At 41.1% G+C, this 17,264-nt stretch overlaps 1 protein-coding gene across 1 annotated transcript; it reads right to left on the bottom strand.

Moving 5' to 3' along the window:
* Positions 1-207: 207 nt before the first annotated feature.
* CXCL14 (C-X-C motif chemokine ligand 14) lies at positions 208-17,024 on the bottom strand. Its single transcript, XM_073358149.1, has 4 exons — positions 16,737-17,024; positions 15,708-15,813; positions 7,989-8,099; positions 208-1,278 (listed from the first exon to the last, which is right to left on the bottom strand). Exons 1-4 carry the CDS (start codon positions 16,798-16,800, stop codon positions 1,263-1,265), a joined length of 297 nt encoding a protein of 98 aa, XP_073214250.1. The 5' UTR covers positions 16,801-17,024; the 3' UTR covers positions 208-1,262.
* Positions 17,025-17,264: the final 240 nt, after the last annotated feature.

The raw sequence follows: 17,264 nt of genomic DNA, 5'->3' as shown, positions 1-17,264 counted from the left end.
GAGAATGAATTGGCCATAAATGACATTCTCAGGATATCCACTGCTGCTTTGTATCTGAAGTTTCTTTCACTAACGTTGAAAAATAATAAGAAGTGGACTGAGTTTCACAGTGTCTTAATGAAATTGAAAAACAGCCTTTGGCATGTTTAAATACATTTTATTACTTATTTTTCCATTTGTTTTTAGAAAGAAATATGAAATCTGCATGCAACTTTCTAAATATTTCAAACATTTAAATAGCAGATGATAATTTAGCAGTACAATACATTATACAGAAAGATAATATAGGGAGACTCCCTGTAGTATATTTACACATGAAAAGGTAGTTTTGTTATTTTATTTTTCAAAAGAGGAAAGCACTGCTTAATATTTAAGTATTACATTCAAAATTATGAATATGTTGCTTTGTGACCAAAACATATATATTTATTTTATATGTTTGCCCTCTCCAATCTTTCATAAAAAGATACCTTTCAAAGATTTTTGCTACAAATCTACAAAATCATATACAATATTCTTGAAAATTAAAATATCTGAAAACTGATGAAGCTGCAAACTTTTCACAAGAACCTCAGGTGAAAAAAGATCAAACACATTCTTAGAATAAAACTGCTCTAGAAATGTTTTCTAGTATATGTAAAACATTAAGTGGGGGTATGTAATACATTTCACCTTTCAGCAAGACCCTGTTTCATTAAAGAACAGATACAAAGTGATGTTCGTAGCCATTTGACAAGCCACTAAGGAACCTCATCTCTGCAGCTATATATGCCATGATACTTCAGTGGCATGTTACACAGCAAGCTGTTCCTCAGTCCCTACATTGTGCAGCTTCCACCATAGTTGGACAACATTACTAGAAACCCTAAGCACACCACTAAAGCTTTCCCAGTACAAAAGGATAAGGGACACCATTATATAATACCGCTACAAATATTTTTTGTCTAATGAGCTTATAAAGCTCGATTGTAATCATAGTGATGTATGAATGAATACAAAAAAAGCATTTATTTAAAATGAAAAGCATGAGTTTTCACAATCTCAGTATAAAGCAGACAGGTATGAAATTTGAAGTGTGCAAGAGACAAATCTGGGAGCCTTCTGCACACAGCTATAAAATGTAAAAACTGACCCTTGGTAAAAAGTGCTTTATAATAATATAGAATTTGTGTCTTATGTCTGTGAGAGAGAAATATTCTTTGCAGAGTCCATTCCTTTAGTCAGCCAAACAAATTCAGTTCCTTTTACCAAGAGTTTTCCTCTTATTCTTCATAAACCCTGGGAAATAAAAACAGAGAGCTAGGTATTTAAGTCATTTTGATTACAGTTAAAACCTTCCCCACCATCCGGGTGAGTAAACACTAGGAGCCAAATTCTGCACTCATTTACACTGGTGGAAATCAGGAGGAATGTCACTAACTTCAGCAGAATCAGTTGTATTAGCACAACTGAAAGCAGAATTTGGTCCTAATTTTCCACCCTTCTTCCTTTCTTGAATGCACTGAGAGTGGTCAAATCTACCACTGAAAGGATTAGTAGGACATTTTAAATGAGGGAATCCACATCCAGCAACATGGTTTTTTGCCCTGGGAAAAATACAAGCTAATATATGAAAAATATGTTGCTAGTCTAAATATTTAAAAGAAGAATTAATTAACTTTCCCTCTGTAATATTGCTGAAACATTCCAGGCATGCAGTCTCCACAGATTAAAACAATCTACAGTGGCATGGTTATAATTCGCCCCAGAGATATTTTGGGAACGCAGGAATTCATTTTTACACTACATTTGACTTTAAAAACCACTGACAGCTCATGAAAAAACATTCGATGGACTTAATCCAGCTCCCACTGAAGTCATTAGCAAAACCCTCTTTGACTTTGATGGCAAAAGCACTGGGTTCCAAACATCACATATTTTGTCTCTTCCCTAAACTTCTATTACAAGGGAGGCTCGGATTAAATCAGGATCTTGGTTTCTGAGAAGTTTGTCTGCTCCTGTTGCTTCTCTCTATATTCCTGCAGTTGGGCTCACTTAATTAATTGATCTTTAAATATTCATGGTAAATAGGCTCAATAGCCTGTGATGGGATGTTAGATGGGGTGGGATCTGAGTTACTACAGAAAATTCTTTCCTGGGTATCTGGCTGGTGAATCTTGCCCATATGCTCTGGGTTTAGTTGATCGCCATATTCGTGGTTGGGAAGGAATTTTCCTCCAGGGCAGATTGGAAGAGGCCCTGGAGGTTTTTCGCCTTCCTCTGTAGTATGGGACACGGGTCACTTGCTGGAGGATTCTCTGCTCCTTGAAGTCTTTAAACCATGATTTGAGGACTTCAATAGCTCAGACATAGGTGAGAGGTTTTTTGTAGGAGTGGGTGGGTGAGATTCTGTGGCCTGCGTTGTGCAGGAGGTCGGACAAGATGATCATAATGGTCCCTTCTGACCTTAATATCTATGAATCTATGAATCCTGCTGCCGCTGGTAGTGGCAGCTTACATCTACCTCATCCTCAGATTATCCCCAGGCAAGCTTTGTAGACCACTAGGGCTGGTGAAAAATTTTACCATCAAAGCTGTTTTTGGATGGAAGCGTATGTTTTCATCGCAATGAAATTTTTTTTTTGTAAAAGGTATCTGCTTGCTGTGGAAAATTTCATTTTTTGTCACAATATTTCAGCTAAAATCCATGTTTTCAGCCAAATCTTTTGGTTTTTGGCCAAAATCTTTTGGGTTTTGACTTCTTTGGCTGAAAATGTGGAAAATGTTGTCAAAAAGAAAAGTTTTTTCATTTTCTTCAAAAATTTCCTTGGTGGAGGGGAGGGCAGGAGGAAGAACCCAGAGCCGCTCTAAACACCGCTACTCTCTGGAGATTCTCCTTGAGTTGATTCTCTAAGTTGTGTTGAGTTTCATTCAGTGCTCTCTGTCTCCAACCTAGCAATGCTCCCCTCCATAGGCCAGTGCTGCCCACTTCCAGGGCTGTGCAACCAACAACCATCCACTTGGAAGGCAGAGGAGTGGCAGGAACCTTTAGCCATCCCAGCATCCTTCCTGATGGATCTGCAGCCACGGGGCACATGTGCCCTGACAATGTATTCCAGGGCTAAATCTAGCCCCTTCTTCCCTGCTTCTGACATCATCATCATTTCAGAAACAACTGGATGTGCTGTTGCAAAAGGGGAATTGAGACTTCAGGTGGGGAATAAGCAGGAGGAGAAAGGTAACAGGATTGTGCTGTGAGGCTGGAGGCTTAGGCCAACTGTAGGCTGTGTATCAACTGAGAGTCTGGAAGGCTTACTGCTGGTGGAACATTATTATAATTAAGTTGTTAAAACTGCAGTAAAACATGGAGTGCTTGGACTTTCCTAAATGCTGGTGAATGGATGACTGTAATGCTCAGACACTTATCTCTGTGTTGCTCATGTTAAGAGTCATAACTGTACATGTGCTTTACATAACTCTCCCATGGCTGGGACAGACCTCATGATAACAAGAGCCATTAATCACTGCTGAGTTTCACCCATAGAAATGGCTGCATCCCTTAGGGGGCAGAGTGGTCAACTGACACCCACTGAAAAGCAACATGTCCCGAGGAAACTCCTTGATTCTCAGTACAGGAGGTAGGTACAGTTTACAGGACAATAAAGAAGGGGAAACTTCTACCCAGGGATGAGTAACACAGGATGACATCACCGAAGAATTACCTCCTGGACTCCCCCATCACCTTTTGCATCTGTTACCTCTGGGATCAAAACAATCAGATGTTAGGGTTTTTGGATAAAAGCTGCCTACTGGAAGGACACAGGGCTTTATACTTGATTGGATCCTAAGAAGCAAGGGCTTTGTCTCCCAAGTAAAGAACCTTTAGCTGCCACAGCTGGGATAAGCCTCAGAAGCTGAACTTGTAAGACTGTGTTACTTCAAACAGAAGTTTTATAAGATAATAACCTACGTTTGTCTTTGTCTGTCTGTGTCTTTAGTATTCTTAGCGTTGTGCAAATATCTCTTGCTTCATTTTCATTTAATCTATACAGCCTAAATAAGTTTATTACAGGATTGGACTGAGTTTTGCCTCATTGGGTAATCGAGGGAGATCTAAGGAGGAACTGACTGACCTGTGGTGTGTCTGGTCCTTTGAGAACCATAGAACTTGGATGTTCTGTGACATTACAGTGAAAGGGACCTAATTTCACAGGGGTCCACTTAGTGTCAAGAGGGACTGGGGTTTCCAAGGGGACTGTTGCAGTTCTATACTGAGGCTGGCAAAAGTCTAGGGAGTTAATAAGCAGTGCGGGAAGCTGGTGTGTCTAAGGAGTTAGAGTCACAGCTGGCACCGGGGTAACTTCCCTGTTAATAGAACAGTCTGCCCTGAAGTGGAACCCAGTCTTGAGATACCAAGGCACATGACACCTACTTCCATGGAGGGGAATAAACTGGAAAACAGACATGCAGATAGTACAATATAGGCTGGGGAGGACTCTCTAAACGGAATATTTCCCCAGGTTTACAGAAGGTGTCAGTATGCTGTCACTGTACTCAGAACATGCTGAGCAAATTCCTAGTTCTTTTAAACAGATGAATATGTGTAATTATATCAAATGAGGTGTAATTATAACCTACTCCTGCCCCTGAGCTGTATTTTGGGGAAGATGATGCGAGGAAGGGAGAACAGGTTAAATGCACAGTAGCAAGCGCACGGTCTGGAGATTCCTGGCCCATTCACGGGTAACTCCCTGTATATGGAACAATCTACCCTATACTGTGAAGCTTGAAAGACAACAGAGTTAGACAGGTATGGATGCTTTACTAAAATACTGTCCTGTTTGTTAACAAGGGGCTGACTATATAAAGCATGTTAATAAGGCAGAAGAATATGTCAAAGTTGGCATTAAAAGTCTGACAAACCCACTGACACAAGGAAATTCACAGATAAGGCTAAGAGCCCAGGCAGTGCCTTTATACCCAGACATCACAGCACGAGTGAGGCCATGTGATACCAGGACCTTTGCCTTGGCAAGCTTAAATCTAATGCGTTTTGTTTTTGTCAGCTTAAGGCAGATTGGTAACGTTACCTGATATTTAGCAAATCATAACCTTTCCAATAATATCTCACATGACTTATCTTGCCCAAAACACATCTTAGTTATGCCGTATTCATATCACAACAATATCTCTATGAAGAATATGGGGCATAGTGTCACAGTAAGATTCTGTGGCTTCATTTCCTTTGTTGTTTTAATGGTAGCCTTTACAAACAGTAAGGAAATATGGCGTTACATAATAGTTGACATTTCACAATGCATTCCATTTACTTACCAGCCCACAAACAGCTTATACAGAGCTGGCAGATAGGCAAAAATATCCACATGGAGTGGTGTCCCTTACATACAGTAATGCCATGAGCTTTCACCAGCCTGGCTATCCGCCCCGCACAGTGGCAAACTTGTCATCCAAGAACAAGACGTTTCCACAAAAGAATTTGCATTTGCCCCTGGCTCAGTTGACTGGATTTTTAGGGTAGGGTTAGGGTGATCACATTCTGAGATCAATGCTGAAGTTAATGAGAAAGTTCTCACTGATTTAAATGGAAAAAGATTTGGCCCTATATTATTGCTACTTAAGAGATGGAGGATTTCTAAACATACATGCCTGACCCAAAGCACATTGAAATCAATGAGAGTTTTCCATTCCATACCCTTTACTGCATGACTAATTCATTCAGTGTGGTTGAGCTACTCTACATTCCATCTGATGTCCCCAGTCCGATTCTTTCATTCAGGCTCTAGAGTTGGTCTTTCTCTAGAGATTATGCTATGTGCTTTACGCGGTTAGCATTTATGTAAACATTCCACAGCTCCTTAAATCTTTACATGCTGTTTAGTTTTACATTTTGATTCAGATTTCTCCCATGCTGATTTCATTATACCTTTGATGATACCCTTTCTCCTTTCCTACCCTCTTTTCTAAAACCACTGTTGAGCATTTCCAAAATGTGAAGGAGAACGTTGCACTGGTAACTGTGTCCCCTCCAGGTTGCTCATGAAGCTTATGATTTGTATTTTGGGACCTGAAGCTTAAAGGTAGAAATGAGAGAAAAGTCCCATCTAGATGTATTGGAAAAATCAGGGGCAAGTCACTTTTCTATTCCTTTGCAACGTCTTTCAACCCTATCCATTGTAAACTAAATACCACGAGGATATCCTCAGAGCTGAAAACTTGCAGTGGATCCAGGAAGTGAGATATGGCAGTATATGTTTGTGAAGGAGGAGTGCTTGATATTCTATTGCACCATCACAACAACAGGTGTAGATTTCAAAGGTGAGAGCTTAAATGGACGCAGTTTGAGTCCCCCATCTACACAACCTGCATAAATGGGATTTGTGTAAGGAATTAAGTGGTGATTGGAGAGATGGGATCTAATGCACGCCCACAGCCAGTCCCATTCCTAGGGGAGGTAAGAGTGGCCACTGTTGCTCCATAGCCCAGGACAGGCACTGGATCCAATGTAAGCCTGCATCCGGTGGTTCTTCTACAGTGCTCTACTCCATGCCAGCATACTCAGAGCTCAGACAGAGACAACTTTCCTCAGCATACAGCGGGTGCAGAGAGCTGCGCACATCAGCACATCCCCCATGCTGGGGTGCTGCACAGGTTAAGCGATATTCTACCAATGAGTGAATTTAAACCAGTGTGAGTAATATTTGTGCTCAAGGGTATGGTTACTGGAGTTGGTGGTAAGATCTTTCACTCCTCCCAAGAATATCCTTTAAGTTCTGTATACAGTAAGTCTTCCCTTTGCTACTCTTTTCCTGCCAAAAGAAATGGGGAGACTAGCTACGGGGGGTGAGAGGAAATGGAGCTTTCTTACACTCCCTGCCTTAGCTCTTCAATTAATAATGAGCTCTAAGAAATCACTGGACATCCCTACTAAGGGGAAGATTATTACAGGGCACTCAACTCCATTTCAGCACCAATGGGGTGGTGGGCAGCTAACTCCCCTTTGTTCCTTTAGACTTCCTCTTAATTATTTACACAGACAACATAATCCATTTTAAATCTGGTGTTCATTTATGTCTGTGTTTCTTTTCTGTTTATCACTGATGGCTCAGCTTGTACAAAAGCCAGGTTGGCAGGGGAAAGGTAGCATTGCATCCTGCAATCAAGCCATAGCTCTAGAGTTATATCATGAAATTACAGCTTGGTGAAAATGTGCTAAAATCTGGGTAATCAAATATAGGGTGATAGTGTTTCCTAGTGCTTAGAGCATGGGACCTGAACTCAGGAGACCTGGTTTCTGTTCCCATCTCTGCCACCGACTTTGTGTTTGACCCGAGGCAAGTAACTTAGCCTTTATTTGCTTTGGCTTCCTCATCTCTGATTTGGAGGCGATAAGGTGTAACAAACATTGAAAACATCAGATAAAAAGTATGGTTCAAGTGCAAAGTATTACTATTTATTCTCAGAGCAGCCTATCCCTAGGAATACACTGCATTCAGAGGAATAAACTAGGAATAAACTGCATTCCAAGCTGGTTATATTATTTTACTATTTACAGATGTAATTTGTAGGTTTTATCAAATAAATCAATTGCATTGAATTGATTGTTTAGGGTATGAGAATTTTATTGTAGGCATTTAGACAGTAATCTCAAGATCTTAATAGTATCTAACCTTGCACCGCATTTTTCACCTTCAAGCTGTGATGCGTAAAAAAATAGACCCAGAAGCAGCTAAACTAATGGGCTATCTGTAGCATTTTATTGAGGAGAGTCGTAGCCATTTCAGTCTAATTAGTGTTTGTGCCATATTCCAGAGAGGGAGAGAGCCATTTGGACTATTACACCTAATTGTTCTGTGCTGCCATATCTCAAGCATTCAAGCAAGAAAGGTACGTTATTTCCCAAAAGGAACAAATTTGGTTACCTATAATGACATCACTTTTTATCCCAGAGAAAATAGGAGCATCTTTTGCTGAGTGAAATTAATACTCACCTGCGTTTCTCCTTCCATATTGTGTACCACTTAACTAATCTCTTTGTGCTTTGGAGTTTGGGATGCAAGCAGTGCTGCTGTCCTCCTCTGAACCGTGACTGCATAGTTACACTGAAATGGAAGAGGAATGATCACTACAGAAAGATCTTGAATAACTCACAATGGTCACTGTGAACATTTCATAAAAACCCAACTGGCTCTCTCTTGCGCTAGGTATTTCATTCACATTAATGAGAGTTGCACATGTGCACTGAGAGGATAACAAGCCACTATGTTCCATGGTAAAATCTGAATTTGCAATAATAAAACTTCTGGTGTAGCTCCATGGTCCCCAGTGGAGTTAGGCCAATTTACACCAGCTGAGCTGCCCGTAATTTTTAATCAACAATTGTACTCCACCCTCTATCAAACATTTATATTGGGGTTTAATAACGGATTTAAATAACATGGTCAATTAGGGCCCAGTCCTGCAAACCTTTACTCAGACAAGTAATTCTGGCACGTGCAAATGCTACTTGGAAGAATAAGGATTAGACCTGGATCACTGACTTTGTATGCAGTAATGCTTTCATTAACAGTACTTGTGTGCTTTGAAAGCTTCTGGAGACCCAAAAGGGTCTAGCCTGGGGCGCAAGGAAGACAGAAGTCACCTGGGACCATCTCTAGCTTTATCAGCCTGCTGTCCGATCCACCCAAACTTGCCCATAGCTGCACTGGAGAGGAACCACACAAGGACTGGAAAAAAGACACTGAAAGGCACCTCATCCTGGAAATAATACTGGGCAAGGAGGCAACACATGGCCGATTTACTTCCTTGCCCTTCTGGTTTCCTCCTACTCTGTCGTTTGTTTGAGTGTCAACCATTTAATGCTGGTTAATTAATGGTCTATCATGTTCCAGGTGATGTCATGCTTTCACTGACAAACCAGTGGAGCTGGTCTAGAAATGGGAAAATAACTTCATAAAAACATTTTAAATTTCAAAGTTGCTTTTAGTTCTAAGGATTCAAAATGGTTCCATTTTCCACTTCTGGCAACTTTTTCTGTTATGTTTTTACCACATTTTTTATCCAAAATGTTCATTTTCTAGAAACCTCGTTTTTAGTATGGAACCACAGTTTTGGTTAAACTAAAATATTTCAAAAAACAATTTAGAATATTAAGTTGGTAAAAATTTCTGTTAAAAAATTCCAGGAAAATGGAAAATTCTGAGATTATTGAGAATTTTTCACAAAAATTTCATTTTTGAAAAAGGGGCCCATTTTTGGATGAAAATACCTTTTTGTACCTTTTTTTTTTTACCCAGTCTACAAATCAGCAAGGGATACCACTATGCAAAATTCAGACAAAGGACAGAGAGAGCGGGTTGAAACGTGGCCTTTTCTTCAGCTCTGGCTACTGGACTGAATTCTTGGTTGGAGCTCCACAGGGCTGGCCCAGGGTCTGAGTATGTCTTTCACTGACTAGTCAAAGAATGGGGGCTGAATTCTGGCTTTGCTTAGTTTTGCTCTCAGTAAAAGGCAAACTAATGCTGCAAAAGCACAAGACATCAAATCACTTGTATCAGAAGCAAGAACAATAGGGGCGGGAAAAGGTGTTAAGGGTCTGTGTGCATGCTGGGGGAGAGGAATCAATGCTACAACATACAGACACTCTCCTCATACAGTAACTCCTCGCTTAACGTTGTAGTTCTGTTCCTGAAAAATGCAACTTTAAGCAAAACGATGTTAAGCAAATCCAATTTCCCCATAAGAATTAATGTAAATAGTGGGGGTTAGGTTCCAGGGAAATTTTTTTCACCAGACAAAAGACTATATTATATATATGTATACACAGTACACGTTTTAAACAAACAATTTAATACTGTAAAAAGCAATGATGATTGTGAAGCTTGGTTGAGGTGGTGGAGTCAGAGGGTGGGATATTTCCCAGGGAATGCCTCACTGCTAAATGATGAACTAGAACTCGGCTGAGCCCTCCAGGGTTAACACATTGTTGTTAATGTAGCCTCACACTTTACAAGGTAGCAGGAATGGAGGGAGGGGAGACAGCATGGCAGACAGAGACAGAGACACACACCCTGTGTGTGTGTGTGTGTGTGAGAGAGAGAGAGAGAGATGTGCATTGCCTCTTTAAGTTCGCTGAACCACTCTAAGTAGATTGGCTTTTTAAGTAGACCAGGAAGTTGAGACAGCAGCTGCTGCCAGCAGGCTCCCTCTGACCTGAGCCCTGTCGTGTCCCCCCGCCCCCCAGTTAACGCTCTCTGGAGATGGGGTAAGTGAGGGGCAGGAGCAGGGGGGAGCGGGACACCCTGACATTAGCCCCCTTCTTCCTCCTCTTCCCCCCAGCAAGCAGGAGGCTCCGGAACCAGCTCCAAGGCAGAGGGCAGGAGCAGCACATGGCAGTGGGGGAAGGACAGCTGAACTGCCGGCAATTGGTAGCCTGCTGGGAGGCTGCCACACAGGGAACTTAGGGGAGCGGGGAGCTGATGTGGGGGCTGTCGGTCCACCCTGGTTCCAAGCTCCCACCAGCTCCCTCCAACGGGCTGCTCTTCCTGCAAGCAGTGGACAAAGCAGGCAGCTGCCAAACAACATCATAAGGGAGCATTGCGCAACTTTAAACGAGTATGTTCCCTAATGGATCAGCAACGTAACAATGAAACAACGTTAACCGGGATGACTTTAAGTGAGGAGTTCCTGTACCGTGCGCCTCACTAAGATCATTCCTGCGTGGTTCAATCCATAGAGAACACTTTCTCATTAAACTGAATGGGAGAACTGAGACCGGTGGGCAGTGAGTTTTAATGGAATCAAGATTGAGGAATAGTAGTTGCGTTCAATGGTTATTGTCCTGGCAGTGGGATTTGTGTGTGTGTGTGTCGGCGGGGGGGGGGGTGAATATGAAATCAGAACTCAGTCCGTGCTGTTTGGCTGAGGGAGTGTACAGAATATTTTCAGAAAATGACAAACTAAACCACAGTAGAAGAGGTGCAGGGCCTCTGGAGAACAACGGTGCATAACTCTGCTTCAGAAAAGTGATCCAGGGCAACTTTATTTGCACTGATACCATGTTAACTCTGTGCTGGGGCAAAAACAATCCCGAAGGCTCGGCTTTCTTTTGAAGGGATATTCCAAATTCCTAATAGGTTTTTGGATAAATCCATACAGTTAAATCATACTTTAATGACTGATGCACTCTTTTGCCATTGGGGTTTTGTATAGTATATGGGTCATGGGTAACCCAGTTAGCACCTCCTATGACTGCCAACTGGAGGCCAGCCACTAGAAGAGACTTTGCCAATTAACCGAATTCCTCATCCTGTGGCTGCACTTGTTCTCTGTGTTCATATGATTTCTGCACATTGCCCCAGCCGAGTTAACATTGGTGTTGGGAAGGCTGCAGCTCCCCCAGGTGAGCCAAATGAGAGTTACCACATGGGCAAACCTGTACGCAGAGAGCTTGGTTAATCTCAGCTCGCGGTCATTCTGCATATTTTACAGCATCCACTTCAAAGACAGTTTTGCAACAAGTCTGATGCTGAGTGGCTTCCTGCATATTTGTGTCACTCTGGGATTAGGGTCGTACCCCAAGGGACCAAAGGTAGCTGTATAGTATTTTTGCTAGCCCCTAGGATTATGAGGTTGGATGGGGATTGGTCCACTTCCCTAATTTATGCTCATCTGATTACGGCTTCAAGGGGCCATTTGACAGCTAAAAATAGTTAAAGCTACATTCCTTTGCCCTGGCCATTCTCTCTATGTTGGGGAAAGTAATCAAATGGCATAGTGCTGTTATGATGGCTCAACTCCTTAGTCAAGGGGAAATCTCAGCTGGCTGGATCTATCAGGTTCCTGGCTGCTTTGCCCAACTACAAATTGGGGACAAGAGAAGAAGGTCCAAGCCACCACATAGCCATGTGGCTGAGCTGGGTAACACATTTTAGAATCAGGGCTAGTATGTCCAGCTTTTGCATAAAATCATCTGCATATTGTACCAAGCAGCTTTGGTATATCTCTTCTCCTATATACAGCCATAAAGCTTCTTGTACACAAAGGTAAGATGTGTTCTAGGAAGTTGCACTGTTTCCATCTGCTTTTTAAATAGAATAAAGAAACTCTTATCTCTGTTGGCAGTTTCCATTATCACCAATAAGAGTTCTTAAGTCTTTGAGCAATATATAGCATATAGTATGTGTGTGTGTATCCAAATGTTTGTGAGTGATAGGAACTGGATGGAATATAAATCAGCGTAGAATTTTGTTCATTATGTTTTTAATAATAGGGTGATCTGGCTGCCATGAAATTAAAGGGGAGTTTTGCCATTCTGTCAATGAATTAAACATTCTTCTCACAAATATTTAGCTGAATTCACTTTCAAGCTGTCTACACTTCCACTACTGCAACTCAGCTGGTGGTAGCAATGGTAAAAGCGGCAGTGTAGACCAGCTGCTTGGGTACTGGCCACCATGCTGGCTAACCCTGCTCAGAGCAGGTCTAGATAACACAAAGGGGTCAGGGATTTGCTGTCTTTCACAAACTTTTCCAGTTCTACTTACATATTTTATGTCATTAGGTGAATCTCTTCCAAACAGTATATTCCAGTATTCTCCCATCTGCCAGTCACCCTACAGTTTACACACTTCTTCCATGTAAATAGACCGGAGAACGGTCAGGTTTATAGGGAGGGTTGGAGGAGAATCATTAAATGATTTTATTTCCTCAACAACAGCCACAAAAATCCATTTCAGGAATCGGACTCTTCTGTGTCTTGTAGTGAAACTACAGTATCAATCGCTTCTGGTCACAGCTCCCTCCAATTGTTCCAATGTCCCCCACTTCTCTCTAGTACTGATTTCAAGTTACACTGAAGTAGATAAGAGTCACTCCCTACAAAAGCACTAATGACAACATCTCTGCCTTCTCCTCCTCTTATGCTGGTGTAAATCAGGAGTAATTCCACTGAAGTCTTAAATTCTCTCTCCACAGAATAGGAATGGCCAGCTTGTTACAGTACTTGGGTGCAAAAGCAGAGTAAGGCAAGGTAATAGAAAAAATAACAAGGAGTCCTTGTGGCACCTTGTAGACTTAGAAATTTATTTAGGCATAAGCTTTTGTGGGTTAGAACCCACTTCATCAGATGCATGGAGTGAAAATATTGGAGCAGGTATAAATACATGAAAGGATGGGGGTTGCTTTACCAAGTGTTAGGTCAGTCTAACGAGATAAATCAATTAACAGCAGGGTACCAAGGGAGGAAAAATAACTTTTGAAGTGGTAAAAGAGTGGCCCATTACAGACAGTTGACAAGAAGGTGTGAGTAACAGTAGGGAGAAATTAGTATTGGAGAAATTAAGTTTAGGTTTTGTAATGACCCAACCACTCCCAGTCTCTATTCAGGCCTAATCTGATGGTATCCAGTTTGCAAATTAATTCCAGTTCTGCAGCTTCACGTTGGAGTCTGTTTTTGAAGTTTTTTTGTTGAAGAATTGCCACTTTTAGGTCTGTTATTGAGACCAGAGAGACTGAAGTGTTCTCCTACTGGTGTAAAGTAATAGAGGTTGTCCAAATTTGCACAGCTATACTCAAGATCAGAGCTTAGGTTGAAAGCTAATTCTTTTGCCAAGGCATTTTAGCAAAAACTAAAGTATTTTATATGTTTTCCTGACATTCTTATTGAAAATGAGAAGTTGCACTAATGAGGTTCTTTTCATGCTCACAATTTCCCCTTCTCCCCTTGGCTGCCAAGTCTGGCCCTACTTCCAGTGCTCGGGAGCAGATGTCTCTCACAGACTTATCCCAGCAAAGCTTGTTATTGTTTTCTTGACAGCACTTCACCATCCAGCTTCTGCTGGCATCTTGCTTGGGGAGAGCAGATTGCTGCTTGCCTTTCCAGCAGCCAATCATACTCCAAGGCACAGACTGAAGTCTCTCACTGCACAGAGTGGTGTAGCAAATTCTCCAACTGCTTCTATGCTGCTGCATGTTTCAGCTCCTTTTGTTAGCCCCAGGTGATTGACATAAAATAGAAATGACTGTTTGTACCCGCTGGCTGGGAAAGAGGGCCCCGCTCCTGACTGGAGGACATCTGGATTCTAAATATTATTACCCCTTTGCCAAAGATGCCTTTCTCTCTGACAATTCAAAGTGTTGTTTATTTAAGCCCCTGTGAGAGTTCAAAGGGTCGTTGGTTCAAAATGTTTGCTGGTCACGTTTATTTCAAATGACTAGTTTGGAACCTGAGAATTGACTTTGCCTTGGGCAGCATGCCTCTCTTTTACAATTTAAATATTTTTTAAAAATTACTCAAGCATTGATCATATAAATATAAATATGTTCTGGGTTGCTGTTAGCGAAATCCTGCAACTTCCAAATCCTGCTTTCGGTTACACTGCTTGTAAATCTGGGGTAGCTGCTTTGAAGCCAGTGGGTTCAATTCTGCCCTTATTGAATGGGGAGTTTGGCCATTCACTTCAAAGCAGGCAAGATGGGACCCAATCAGAGTAACTAAAAAAAGGATTTGTCCCAGAGTTTCCATTGGTGTAACTGAGAGCAGTCTGTGTTTTGAAGCGATATACATCTATTGCAGTGTGATATATTACGTCATCTTTCTAAGTGTAAGTAAATTTGGTAACATTAACTGGTAAGGAACAAATGCTACAAGATATTCAATGCCTAGCCTTTTTGGTGACGATCTGACAAGCAGCTAATAAGAACAGATTTAAAAATATTATTAAAGCTAATGTTAAAAAAATGATATAATACATAGGTTGAGAAACGAGTGTCTGTACATCTTCTGTCCTTGCAGAGCAATGAAGTCAGTAGCAAAATAAGTCTTTTCAGCTATTCTGACCTTATGGTTCTTTTGCCAGCACACAGCCTGGTTTGTGTTTTGTGCAAAGCCTTTCAAACACTTTTACAATATACAAGACAAGATACATTAACACCCTTCCCCCCAATGCCATTGTTTTAATTGTTGCATCCGATGAAGTGAGCTGTAGCTCAGGAAAGCTTATGCTCAAATAAATTGGTTAGTTTCTAAGGTGCCACAAGTACTCCTTTTCTTTTTGCGAATACAGACTAACACAGCTGTTACTCTGAAACCCATTGTTTTAAACTGTAATACATCCCACTGATCTAATCTTCAGAGCTCCCTTTGACTTTAGCTTATCAATTGTTTCCGTTGAGGTTTCATTGCAGCATCAATCAATGCATGGCTATTTGCTTATACAGATAGTTGAATTTTGCAAGAAAAATGTCACTTTCAGTTATAACCCACGCAACCCCACTGAAATCAAGGGAATTGTATGAGTGTAACTGAGACAAAAATTTGCCCCAATGCATTTGGATGATTCTTCGTTACTCAAAACTTTTGTGGACCAAATTCTGTTCTCATTTGTTACTCCCCATGTAAATCCACAGTAGCCTGAGTTTAGCATTCTGGATTTACATCTGGGCAGCTGAAAGTAGAATTTGACCATCATCGTTTGTTAAACTAATAATTACTATCATAAGCAATATTCTTTAGATATTTATAGTATTAAGCAGATTCTCCTTTACTGACATACTACAGATAGGATTTGTTCATGTAGCTACATATTTTCTTATGGCTAACATGTTGGAAATTTGTATATCAGGAAATTCTAAAAAACAAAGAAGGAGGTTGCAATACAGGGAGATGCAATTCACTTGGTACATAGTAGAAAGCATACATGAACACTTACATGATCATTTTTTCCTTACAATGTGGATACTTTGGTTTGATTTCCAGCTTCTGAACAGCAGAGAATCTTATCTTAGGACCCTTTCTTGAGCATTTGCACTTTGATCCTACAAGAGAAAGTATTTATCATTTGTGTACCGAGTGACAGTGTACCAATTGCAGTTTAATTTCCCCCCTCCTCATTAGCTTATGTAAATATACAGATTAGTCATGTTTTAAAAATCTATGAAAATTTACGCTTTGGGGGGTTGTTGAGCTGAAAAGGGCAATATTTTCCTCCTGATTTACCACAGAAAGGTTTAGTAACTCCCTGAGAAATATATGTTAAAGTACTGGAAATGTTGTGGTAAATATACACAGTACAGCAATGTGGTTAGTGTTGATTTTTTAAAGTGCACCTGCTGTGATTAAACTAAGCTTTAACAAATGCAAAAGGAAAGAGCTAAAGTCTGTCGTAAAGTTGAATAAGCTTATACAGCTCTCGGTTTTTGTCTTCACTCTACTTTCGCAACTAGAACTTGGGGGGGACTCTAAATTGTGCTTCTGAATTTCTTACTTGCACAAGTTCTAAAGGTCTATCCCAAGCCTGACCAAATCCGAGTTTTGTAAGCGTCATTTTCATGGAAAACTAGAAAACATCTCTGTCAGAATTTCACCCTCAGTTCAATCCATTATACTGCATCAAGCTAAATTCTGCACACTTTCAACCGCACAAATCTGGGGTAACGCCATTGATTTCAGAGCATTTACCCCAGATACACCGTGTACCAGAATAAATGGGCTGTAGAACTGTAACTGGGGGCACAAGGTTGTCCCCTGTGTTTTACCTCTACTTACACCTTAAAAAACAACAGCCTTGGAACTTCCTTCCGCTACTATCAGATTCATCATATCAATTCTTCCCCATGCAGACTGAGGACAACAATAAATCTCATTATAGTATTTCAAGGAGCAAACACAGAATACTGAGGGGAAAAAGAATCACTGGAAAGAAGTTTAAATGGGGGATAGGTACAAGAAACTAACTTACCTTCTGCAGTGGCTAAGCACATTACAATGAACAGCAGAAGTAAAGCTGCTGTCAGGGGCTTCATGGTAAGACCTCAGGTATCGAAATAGCTCACTTATATAATCGGATTTCGCTTCTGGGCTTTGAGCAGATGCACTGATTCACCGGCTTGATGTTGCCAGGGCAGGAACTTTGAGAACGTCTGGATTCCTTTCTCTTGCTGCTGCTGCTGCTGCCTTGTCTGAGCTGCCTCTGCCTCTTTCCTCCTCGTGTCCTCCTTTAAAACAGCTCCTGCTGCCCTTCCTGCGAACTCATTAATATGCAGAGTGACTTAACTCACTGCAATTTCTCCATACAAGGGAGGGTGGGGATGGAAATGATCCTAGCCAGGAGATCAGATGGATTTATTCTTGGGAAGAGAAAAGGAAAGGGGGAAAAAACATTCATTAAATCAACGGGCAGGGGGAGGAAGATGTGGAAATCAGGTTCTTTATACATTTGCCAGGTATTTTTGACTCGTTGTGCAGGTGGCGTGAGCCAACTTGTGCG

Source organism: Lepidochelys kempii, chromosome 8, assembly GCF_965140265.1.
Source record: "Lepidochelys kempii isolate rLepKem1 chromosome 8, rLepKem1.hap2, whole genome shotgun sequence".
NCBI lineage: Eukaryota > Metazoa > Chordata > Testudines > Cheloniidae > Lepidochelys > Lepidochelys kempii.
The sequence above is the reverse complement of the archived record's forward strand: the minus strand, read 5'-3'. Positions and strand labels throughout refer to the sequence as shown.

What these genes read in the sequence shown, in the direction of transcription:
- CXCL14 (XM_073358149.1), bottom strand. Translation starts at nt 16,800, where the DNA reads ATGAAGCCCCTGACAGCAGCTTTACTTCTGCTGTTCATTGTAATGTGC. An exon ending in GTGCTTAGCCACTGCAGAAG is followed by an intron (nt 15,814 to 16,736) that starts GTAAGTTAGTTT and finishes TTTCTCTTGTAG; the next exon opens with GATCAAAGTGCAAATGCTCA. An exon ending in TGTAAGGAAAAAATGATCAT is followed by an intron (nt 8,100 to 15,707) that starts GTAAGTGTTCAT and finishes CTTCCATTTCAG; the next exon opens with TGTAACTATGCAGTCACGGT.